General features: G+C 41.8%; 1 protein-coding gene across 2 annotated transcripts in view; it reads right to left on the bottom strand.

Moving 5' to 3' along the window:
* Positions 1-1,711: 1,711 nt before the first annotated feature.
* The window catches only part of VEGFD (vascular endothelial growth factor D), a 37,323-nt gene continuing 27,672 nt past the window's right edge, over positions 1,712-11,362 (bottom strand). For both annotated transcript variants that reach the window (XM_072816643.1, XM_072816644.1), the window contains exons 4-7: positions 9,301-9,449; positions 8,484-8,584; positions 3,202-3,397; positions 1,712-2,373 (exon numbers count right to left, since the gene is read on the bottom strand). In XM_072816643.1, coding sequence (XP_072672744.1) covers positions 2,247-2,373; positions 3,202-3,397; positions 8,484-8,584; positions 9,301-9,449 — 573 coding nt within the window. In that variant the 3' untranslated portion in view covers positions 1,712-2,246. The remainder of the gene's footprint in view (positions 2,374-3,201; positions 3,398-8,483; positions 8,585-9,300; positions 9,450-11,362) is intronic.

Here is an 11,362-nt window from a genome sequence, read left to right as displayed (position 1 = left end):
GAGCAAGGTGACTCCTTTGTGCAGTGTCCCTCGGGCTGTGTGCTGCCCCAGCTCCCAAGGGGATGTGACCAACAACCACAGAGGAGGAGAGATTGGTAGGAACTGAGTGAAGGAACACAGCTAGGAGGAGCTGGACGCTAATGCATTAGGTCTGAGCCCTCTCAGAAGGCTAGGAATCAAACAGTGAAACTAGGAGGAGGAAGGCCTTTTGGCTTGAGGGTCATAAAGTAGGGGGAGGAGGAACAGTGACAGGACAGGGCCGCTGCCAGCAGATGACAGCAGTAACAATGGCAGCATGATGAGGACTGGTCCCAAGCCAGGTCTAGAACAGCTGTGTCCCCAGAGCAGGGACTGAGCACTAAAGCCAGGAAAGGAGCAGGGGGGCAGAGCCACAGGCCGCAGAGGACCTGGGGGAGCGAGAGGAGAATTCAGGAACCGCTTATGAACCGAGAGAGGAAGGGTAGGGATTGGGGCCAGGATCCAACAATTAGGAGGAACAGAATGATTTTGCTGTGTCTATCATCACCTTCCCCCTGGTAATAACCATGGTCTGAGGAACTCGGGTCGCACAAATTTGGTCGGGACAGTTTCTGATGGTAAGGAGGTCGCAGTGCAAGGAGAGATAAGCCGAACACAGCTATTTACAAAAGTCTGCGGTGTTGTAGCAGATCCTGTCTACCTATCTACCTATCTATCATCTTTCCATTTCAGCAAGATGCTGGGGAGGGCATCCGTTTTTAAGTTATTTGCTAAATTCTGTGAAATTGTGAAATTGACTTAATTTGCTAAAAAAAAAAAAAAAACACACCGCTTAATACTCGTAATGCTGCCTCAATTCTGCTAATGCTATATCACTCCCTCTGGTTTACCAAACGTTCATTAAAGTTTGTGCCATCAAAAAGGTATTTGTGGGATTGTTTTGGAGAAAAACAACAAGGGAAAAGGCCCGTGCTCCCTTCCTGGGTGGCCATGCGACAGAGAGAGGAAGCCCTTGGCCACGAGAAGTGAGATGTGAATGACCCGAGAATGGGTGCCCGCAGTTGGAGCTGGAGGCGGCCAGAAGACACAAGTTCTCAAAGACATCAGGGGGGATTCCTGGGCTCTCCTCCATCACGAGATGTGGGTCAGGTTAAGTTACACTGAATCTCAAAGGAAAGACAGATTTTAAACTTGGGTCACATTTGCTTAACCTTACTTAGATTTTATTTATCTGTGAGAGACAGAGCATGCGAGAGCATAAGCATGAGTGGCGGGAGGGGCCAAGGGAGAGGGAAGGAGATGATCTGAGCTGAAGCCACCCAGGGGCCCCACTAACCCTCATTTAGAATCTTAAACCTTCTGCGGGGCGCCTGGGTGGCTGTCGGTGAAGCATCTGTCTTCAGCTCAGATCATGATCCCAGGAGCCTGGGATTGAGCCCTGTGCCTTGTAGGGCTTTCTGCTAAGCGGGGAGTCTGCTTCTCCCACACCCTCCCCCTCTGTGCTTGCTTGCTCTCTCTCCCTCTTAAATAAATAAATAAAATCTTAAAAAAAAATCTTAAACCTTCTGAGAGCTACTGCCTGGGCTTCCCCTAACTGACATCAAGTGTTGCTGTGCCCATGTCTCTCCCCATCCCTCCCCCTTCTCGATCCCTTTCTCTCTTTAAGACATATTTTTTCCCTTGGCATGAAATTTAGAGTGGTACCATATTAAATAACACAAAATTCCACGGCTTGAATAATGGTGTTTATTTTCTTTAAATACACTTAAATATGAAACAACAGACAGTAGTTCAGTAAACTCAAAACTACAAGCTGGACAGTAATCAGAAAATCAGTGCTGATCATACAAATCAAAATCTGCATAATAAAGAGTCAGAAGAATTCACAAGACAGCTGCATTAGCGAAGGACTTGGAGACTATAAAATTGCCTTGTTGGCTTTGAGTAATCAATTTTATGGCCCCTGTGATTCTAGGATGATCAGACCTTTAACATTCACCAAAAAAAAAAGGGAGGGGGCTGCTACAGGTTCCCTCCTCTCCATCCTGCTGTGCAGGGGCATCTTCAGTTGGCAGTCATCTGTCAGTGAACCAGGGAAGCCTCAGCTGGTGTGTAATGGAAGGGTGGTCTGAATTCATTGTGGGACTGGGTAAAACAGATTTTTTTTTCTTGTACGTGGGGAAAAAAAAACAATCAGTGACAGCAACTTGGCAAAGCAGCATGCTGTTTAAAATGTTAGGGATGGGGAACTCAGGAACCAAGTTGAGTCAAGGATTTTCTTGACCATGGAACCCATAGGCAGCCCTTTTCTCCTTCGGAAAGCGGCAGTGCTTTGCACATGCTGGTCTTCCATGCGCACATGTTCTGGTGTGAAAGGGACATCTGTCCTCACAGCTGTTGCAAAAGAAAATAAACATGAGAATTCGGAATCAAGGACTAAATTCAAAGGAATAACTCTGTTCTGATGTGATTAAGTTTTCAACATAAATCTTCCCGATATGTATTTAAAATGTCAGTATAACACCCTGAACAGTTATTCCACATGGATGCAAAAAAGCCTATGAAAGCCCAAATGGTGACCTGTAAGGGTTCTATTTATCAATATATTTCTTGCTGTATAAATCCAGTGCTATCCCCTTCCTCAAAGAACAAACAAACATGTGGACATATACTGAGAGAGATCCAACCAGAGAACGTGCTGATCTGAAACTCACCCTCCAAATAATTGCTTAAATCTCATCAATTAAAATTTTATGGAAGATCCATACCCAACAACAGCAGGCAGGACTTTCTTTTTCTTTTCTTTTCTTTTTTTTTTTTTATTTTAAGATTTATTTATTTACTGGGGCAAGGGAGTGGAGAGGTGGAGGGAGAGGGAGAGTCTCAAGCAGACTCCCTGCTGGGCACAGAGCCTGGTGCAGGGCTTGATCCCAGGACCCTGAGATCATGACCTGAGTGAAACCAAAAGTCAGCTGCTTAACCAGCTAAGCCACCCAGGCGCCCCAGGATTTTCTTGGTTTCACAATTACTCATCACTCTATATACTCTCACTTGTCCTTGGTTGCCAAACCTCTGTTTTACTATCAATAAAAGGGACTTGGGCACTGCAAAAAAAAAAAATGCTTTCAGAAGGAATTTCACCAAAGTGAAATGGCATTCACATTAATGGCATTCACATTTGTCAATGAGTCAAATGAAGGTGAAAGTGAAAATGCCTTTCACCTGCAGGTGTCTGCGTGAAATATCTTGTGCTTCTGGCAGCAGCTCTCCAGGCTCTCTCTGCACTCCATGCAACTGCAGTTTTCTGGGTGCTGGATGAGATCTCTGGGACACGGTGTTTTACAGACACACTCGCAACGATCGTCGTCAAACTTCATGTGCGGCCCGCAGAGAGCCAGTTCCTGGAGGTGAGAGTGGTCTAAACAGAAACAGAAAAAGTTTGGTCAGATGGCTGTAGCACGGAAAACGTGGCATCAAAATTAGTTGTATACTTTCTGTTATTCTAAAATAACTTTTCTGATCTCCTTTCCTGTAGATTTTTGCTCCTAGTTTTTTCACATGGTGGGGGAGATTCACCTCTGATTTCACAATACCAATACTGAGTTCATGTGTTCTTAAGTTTGTGAGAAAGATGTTATAAGCTGAGTATTTTTGATATGATTTTCAAAGAGATTTTTAGGTTGGTGACTGGTTACAAAATGCAAACTTTCACAGGCAAGTATTAGTAATAAAACATAGGATATCGAGGAATTTTGAGTCTGGTCCTTCCTAGTTTTTAGATGAAGAGTAAAAGAAGGGAGGAACAGAAGTATGGGCATGATCGAAGTACACCTCAGACATTCCAGACTGTGGATACAAATGCAAAGTGATGTATTTCCTCACCACAGATCACAACGCTGTTATAAAAGATACAACAGTGATGATAAACCTTGATTCCGCAGACTATCTGTTGGAAGAACACGTTCAGCTGAGAGGAGGGCCTGAGAAGATTTAGACACACTTAGTTGACAGCTATTTCTTCTAGAAAGTGTACACAACAATTGGGTAACTGCTACTCCATGTCCAATTCTGATCACCAAGTTGAAATTCAGTGCAGGAAATGGAAAAGAAGAAACTTGGGAAGAACGTGACTGTGACACTTTAGCATTCTTGAATGTTCTGGAGGCAAGTACATGGTTAGTTTCTTCCCCAAACCTGCTTCTCTCTAAATCTGCCTTGTTTAGGGAATGGTGCCATCACTCCCGACTCACCTGCCATATTGGGTCTCATCACTTTGTGCACCCAGTTCTGCCATCCTGACTTTGTTCTATCATTTCCATCAACACTGCCACCACCTCAGTCAGCACCCTAATATTTTTTTGTGTAGATGGTTGTCACAGATCTTGCCATCACAAGTTTTATCCCTTCAATCCATTTTCCACAATATTATCAAATGCAGATCTAATCACATTACTCTACTGCATTAAGTTTCTTAAAAGGTTCCCAATAACAGACTGTTTTCCCAACCAGGGTCATATGAAAGCCTCCATGATGGAGACCTTACTAATCTCCCAGACTCATCTTTCTCCCTCCGCCCCCATCATATATACCCTGTGTTCCATCCATATCAAATTATACTACTTTTTGTTCCCCTGATATCCCAGGGTCTCTCAGCCCCATGCTTTTGGCCTTGCCCTTCTCCCTGCCAGTCATCTTTCTCCCCAGGTATCTTTCTCAACTTCTACAAGTTTAGCTAAGTGCCCTTACCCTGTGCATATTTCCATCCTGTCCTTTCTTGCACTGCTTACATATGTCTATTTCCTCTATGAATTAAAAAATACTGAAGGTTATTGGAATCAGATATCATCATTCTGACATAAAATAGGCACATGACAAATGTTGAGTTCATTCGCTGTAGTAAAAGGGTCCCGAAACAGGCTGATGTAGGAAGACCCTGAAGAATCCCGTCCATTGTTCCAAGACATTGGGTTAAACCATATATTCTTGTCAATATCTGACCACTGACAGTATATCAAAATGGCAATCTCATGTTGTCTAATCTCATAGTTTTAACTGCTCTGTGACTGATGGTATTCAAGGAACCACATGGAAAGGGTGTTGGAAGGCCAGATCTGGGGGAGATTCTCAGAATTGCATGAAGAGGAAAAAGGCGAGCTTTGTAAGCCATATGTCGATGAGGTATATGCCACTTTGGGGCAGGATGAGAATAGATTGTTCCCATTGGCTATTCTTTCCTGTTTTGTCAAAGATTAATTGACCACATACCTGAGGACTCAGTCCTGGGTTTTCTATTCTGTTCCACTGATCTATGTGTCTATTTTTGTGCCAGTACCATACTGTTTTGATGACTATAGCTTTGTAATATAACTTGAAGTCTGGAATTGTCCATTGATTCACAAATGGATAAAGAAGAAGCACTACAACAGAATATTATTCAGCCATAAAAAAGAATGAAATCCTGCCATCTGCAATGACATCGATGGAGCTAGAGAGTATAATGCTAAGTGAAATAAGTCAGTCAGAGAAAGACAAACACCGTATGATCTCATTCATATGTGGCATTTAAGAAACAAAACAAGCAAGCGAAGGGGGAACAAAAGGAGGGAGAGACGCAAACCAAGAAACAGACTCTCAACTCTAGAGAACAAACTGATGGTTATCAGAGGGGAAGGGGGTGGGGAGGAGGGAAACGGGTGACCGAGATTAAGGCGTGCACCGTCCTGATGAGCACCAGGTGATGTACGGAAGCGCTGAATCACTATATTGTACACCTGGAACTACTGTTACAGCGTATGTTAACTATATTGGAATTAAACTAAAAACTAAAAACAAAACAGATTGTTAAAGGATACTTAAGGAGCTCCTAAAAGACTTGCATGAATCACAAGGTGGCGGTAGAGATTCATTCAGACCATTTCAGATAGAACCAATGCCCTTCTTCTGTAGTTTAGGGAAACACAGTCCACTAGGTGTTTGCTGAGCTACAGAAAGGTAGTTAGCAGTGGCTGGCTTCAATCCTTATAAGCATTAACTAAAAGTAACAGAAATGGGGGGCACCTGGCTGGCTCAGTTGGTAGAACCTGTGACTCTTGATCACAAGGTTGTGAGTTTGAACCCTACTTTAGTGTAGAGGTTACTTTAAAAAAAAAAAGTAACAGAGACTGTGTGTAGAACTGAGTGAAACAGCAACTAGCTAAGGGTGATACCCTGAAGCGTCATATATTGATTTCCACCCTAGCAAGGTTGAGGATGGAATACCATGAGTTCTGTTCTCAGCCTTGTCTCTTTCATCATTTTTTATCAACAAGTTCATGGATTTTTTTTCCAGGTAAATTCTTGAGGAATTTAAAATATAAAATCAGGACCCTCCAATTTTTCTTTTTTGGTATTGTTTGTTTTATTGTTTATGACCTGAATCCAAAGAGATGAAATTAAACTGATCTTGGATTCGCTAACCCGAACATGCTCATTCAGGGAAGAGAAGTCATTGTAGGTGTAGAAAAGGCAGTTGGCTTAACGGCCACATGTGTGAAAAGGGTGTTCAGTGAACAGTAAGCTCAGTATGTCATGAGTTTGACGAGGCCACTGGAGAGGTGACGGTGATCTAGCTACCCCATGCCTCTCACTTCCATCACTGCTGCAACTTCTCCAGAAGTCCCCTGTCTCCTTTCCTGCCCCGGACCAACACATCTTCTATCCTGTCACTGGTTGATTGTGTTAAAATTCTAATTGGTGCTGCCATGGGGCGCCTGGGTGGCTCAGTCGATTAAATGTCTGACTCTTGGTTTCAACTCATGGTTCGTGATCTCATGGGTCATGAGATCGAGTTGGACTCTGTGCTCAGTGGCAAGTCTGCTTGAAGATTCTCCCCCTGCCCCTCCAATTCATGCATGTTCTCTCTCTCTCTCTCAAATAAATAAATCTTAAAAAAATTCTAATTGGTGCTATCACTCTCCTGCTTGACCCAGTTGAGGGAGTTCCCTTTGCCCTTAGCATCACATCCAGTCTCTGGAACAAGATGCCCCAGGTCCCTTGTGAACTCCTCCAGCTTCCTCTCTCACATCTACCCAGCCCCCTCCCATTAGGTTCCCACCACGCTGAACTTTTTTCAGCACCCTGACATGCTACCTTCTCATACTTTCAGTCCTGAGCACTCATGCTGGCCCCACTCAGAGCACTGCTCTCCTTCTGCCCCACTCTTCCCACTCTCAGCACACACGTGCACCAGCTGAGTCCCTCCCCAGGATATCTCATTTATGAATGTATATTGATGACACGTCAAAATGATACTATCTTGCTATGTTAGATTAAATAAAATATACAAAAATTAAATGTACTTGTTCCTTTTGACCTTCTTCATGTGAGTACCATGAAATGTAAGTTACACATGTGACTCTCACTGTCATTCCATTGACTGGTCCTGTCCTAGAGACAGAGATTGAGCTTCAATACAGTTTACTAACAACAAGAGTGTGCCCAGGGTAACTGTGCTGCCTCGGTGGGTGGCAGGCTTCCTCATGACCAAGGTCTTTTCTAGCAGAGGATAATCTGAACACATGGTGGAAAGGATGTAGATGACATTCAAGACTTGCATGAACTCTCATGAAAACAATAAGAAGGAAGCCGAGAGACAGAAGTCTAGAAAGTAGAACATTATTTACGGTTTCTAGGACATTATTCCATAGAGTTTAGTCCTTACAAAGTCTTGCTTGGAGATCATAGTTTAAAACAAGCAAGTTCAAGGTACATGACTCCTTGTGATTTTTTTTTCCAGTGGAATCCTGTCATGTCCTCTGGGAAATAAATTCTAACAACGCATTCATTTTCAGCCAAATAGTCATCATCAAACATCACAGCATTACGAGTTCTGAGCAGTGATGACATGTGGTTCCCGACTCCCCATCGCCCAATGGCTGGCCATGTTTTGCTTTTACTTTGCCATAGTTTCAGAAAAAGTTTTCTCCTACTCCCCATTTCTTTTTCTCAAATAATTGGCCTGTTTTCACATGCCACAGTTGAAAGAAACCAATAAGTCTAAAATTACTTTATATTCCTGTGAGGCTTCTATACAAATAAATTAGTAAAATGTGGTTGACTAGTGTTTCGTTTTGAAGTAGCTTTCATGAAAGGCTACCATTGCCTTTCAGATCCAGGGTTGTGAGATGTTCTAATCACTGGGTTTTTCTTTAAGATTAAAAAGCAGAGCCGTGCATTGGTAGACTTACTATATAATGAAAGCACAGTGGGCTCTGGAATCTGACTGCTTCTATCACTCTTAGCTGTGTAATCTGGAGAAAATTACTAGATATCTTGATGTGTCCATTCTGTCATTGTAAAAAAAAAAAGGATAATAATAGTACATTAAGGATTGTTGTGAGGAGTAATTGAGTTAATACATCTAAAAGGCTTACAACATTGCCTGGCCATAGTAAGCACTCAATAGATGTTAGTTACAATTGTCATTTTTATTATTACTATTTTTATTTCCTTACTGTCATCATTACCTTCCATTCCAACGAGTGGATTCTCCTCCTGTAAAACACATTTACATTTGTCGCTATCCCATAGCATGTCAACAGGACAGAGTTGCTTGGAATGGGAACAGCTAGGAAAAGAAAATAACAAACCAGATTTAAAATATTTCAAGGGCAATCGCACCTTTGGGGCATTTTTTTAAAATGCTGAATACATTTCTGAGTGGAGAATAGTGATGGTTTTTAAGGAGCTTAATTCATATTTATGAACTGTATGTTATTAGATAGTAATTCTGTAAGCACAAATATTCCATTTGGAAACTAAACTGTAATTTTGGACAGTTATCATCTTTTTAAGAAGATTGCTTTTAAAACTGTGCAAATTAGCTGTCAACAGAGCTTATTTGCCAAAAGTAAACATTGTCCTAACATAGCTCTTAAGCACTACCTTTTTAAAAATGGAGATAAGGGGTGCCTGAGTGGCGCGGTTGGTTGAGCATCTGACTTTGGATTTCAGGTCAGGTCAGGATCTCAGGGTTGTGAGATGGAGCCCCACATCGGGCTCTGTGCTGGGCATGGAGCCTACTTAAGATTCTCTCCCTCCCTCTCCCTCTGCACCCCCCCTTGCCCTGCTTGCATGCACTCTCTCTAAAAAATTAATTAAATTAAAATAAAAATAATTTTTAAAAAGAACAGAGGTGTCTATAAGTAGACCTGGTGAGTTCATAACCACTGAGCTTTGTGGTCTTACCGCCATATACATCTAACACCTAAAATAATGAAATATTCTCCACACACAGCTTTAGCAAAGCAAGAACAAGCGTAAGTGAATACAAGAAAGGCTTACTGATCTTCTTCTGGGATCTGGATGGATCTTCTGATAATGGAGTATGGATGGCGGGGAGCCGTTGGCAGGCACTTACAACCTGTATGGTTGGCCACCTTAACAGGCACTAATTCAGGTACTGAAGTCAAAGGCACTGATATCTCAAAGAGCTAGAGGAGAGGAAGAACCATAACACATATATGTATTTAGATGCTAATTTCTACAGCTTGCATTTTTGCCTTTGTCCTCTATGGTAGTGACTTTAGCAAAGCTGTCCATTAAGAAAGAACTAATAAGGTTAAGGGCTGGCATGACGGAGAGGATGTTGGGCTGGGAGTCAGGAGCCTGGGGGCTTATGTAACTTTAGCAAGTATTTAAGCTTGGCCAAATCTCTTACCATTCTGGTGTCACTGGTACCCCTGTAAAAGGCACTTGGTCCTTGCTCCTATTTTAAATTTGAGTGTAAATTATAAGGACTAAATGAACTTACAGCTATGAAGTTTCTTTGAGACCATGGTGAACAGATTATCGTTCAGAACTATTTACTTATCCCTTCTCATACCATCTCCATTGAAGGAATAGTTTCCTGTCCCTTGACTTTGGACTTGGCTATGTGACTTGCTTTGGCCATCGGGATGTTAGCAGACATGACACATCTACAAACTTGAACTTGTGTGTGCTTTGGGGGCTCATTTTCTCCCGCGGATGCTGTAGCCATGAGAAGAGCATGATTTAGCAGGCATGCTGGCCCAAGGGATGGGAGATACAGGGAACAGACCTGCAGTTAACCTGTCGCTTGCAGTTAGGCCCACTCAAAACTAACTGAATCTTAAATGCAGGGGTAAGACTAAATCATTATTGTTTGAAACCACAGAGTTTTGGGGTGTGTATTATACAGCATTACATAATAATGACTGATACAAGATCATCATGCCCAACCAAATAATTATAGGTAACATGAATATCATTCCATGTTTCTATATGCCAGGTCCTGTTCTCTATTCATTCATTCACCCCTTATAACAATATTCTAGGGTGGATTTTTTTTTTAATGTCTCCTCCCCTAACCCTATAGGTGAAGAAACAGACGTACAGAGAGGTTACATAACTTGCCTAAGGCCACATAACTATTGATTGGAAGAGTGGGGATTTGAACCCAGGCCGTCTTCTCTGGAGCCAGAGGTGATACTCTTAAGAATATGCCTTATTACATTTTGGAACAAAATTTCTGTGACCAGAAGAAGCAAGGTGGGATCTTGGCAAGTACAAGTCAGAGAAATGTCAATTACTTGGTTTCTAGAGTGGTTCAGATAAATTTGAACTTGATTTTAGTGCTCTGTTCATTCAATCCCCACTCCGTGTAGTCCTTACTTACTACACAGAGTATTCATTTATTCACTGTGTTTCAAAGATGTATTTAATCAAATAGTCCATAACTTTGGAGTGAGAGGTAGTTTTTTTAAACCACTGTTAAAATGTTCAAGTGTGCGTATTTGGAAAGAAAAACTGCTGTGCACTTACACTTAAGTACATTCTTTAAAACGAATCATTTGTTGAGTACAGCAGTCAAAATAAAATATTCAACTCTCTATTAAGTGCAAACAATCCATTAAAGTTGTGTTTATTCTGACCTTTTGATATGAAATGGACCTTCGATGAGTCTAAGTAAGAGAATGTTTTTAGAGTGTTTACTTTGCATAAACTTCATCTTCTTGCGAAATTTTTCAGCTATGCTTTAGGGAATAACATGGTCATGAACCAAAGCCTCTTATGTTATGCAAGCTTTGTTTCTACTGACAGTTGATGGTTAGCCATACTTATGTCATTTTTCCCCCCAACTGTCAAATAGTAAGAGGTCAGAATTTTTACAAGTTCCAAGATTCTCTAAAAGAATTTAGAAAAAAAGAAACTTTTGTGGGATATTTTAGGGGGGAGGGGGAACAAAATTCAGGATAAGCTAACGTATTACCAAACAAATCAGCATACCATTCTTTCCATCCAGTTAAGATAATTTTCCTCTTAAAAAGGCGGGGGGGAGGATGCTTGGGTGCCAGTTGGTTAAGTGTCTGACTCTTGATTTCAG

The sequence above is a fragment of the Canis lupus genome, chromosome X (assembly GCF_048164855.1).
Source record: "Canis lupus baileyi chromosome X, mCanLup2.hap1, whole genome shotgun sequence".
Lineage (NCBI taxonomy): Eukaryota > Metazoa > Chordata > Mammalia > Carnivora > Canidae > Canis > Canis lupus.
Note: the sequence above shows the minus strand (reverse complement) of the source record. Positions and strands in the feature narration are given on the sequence as shown.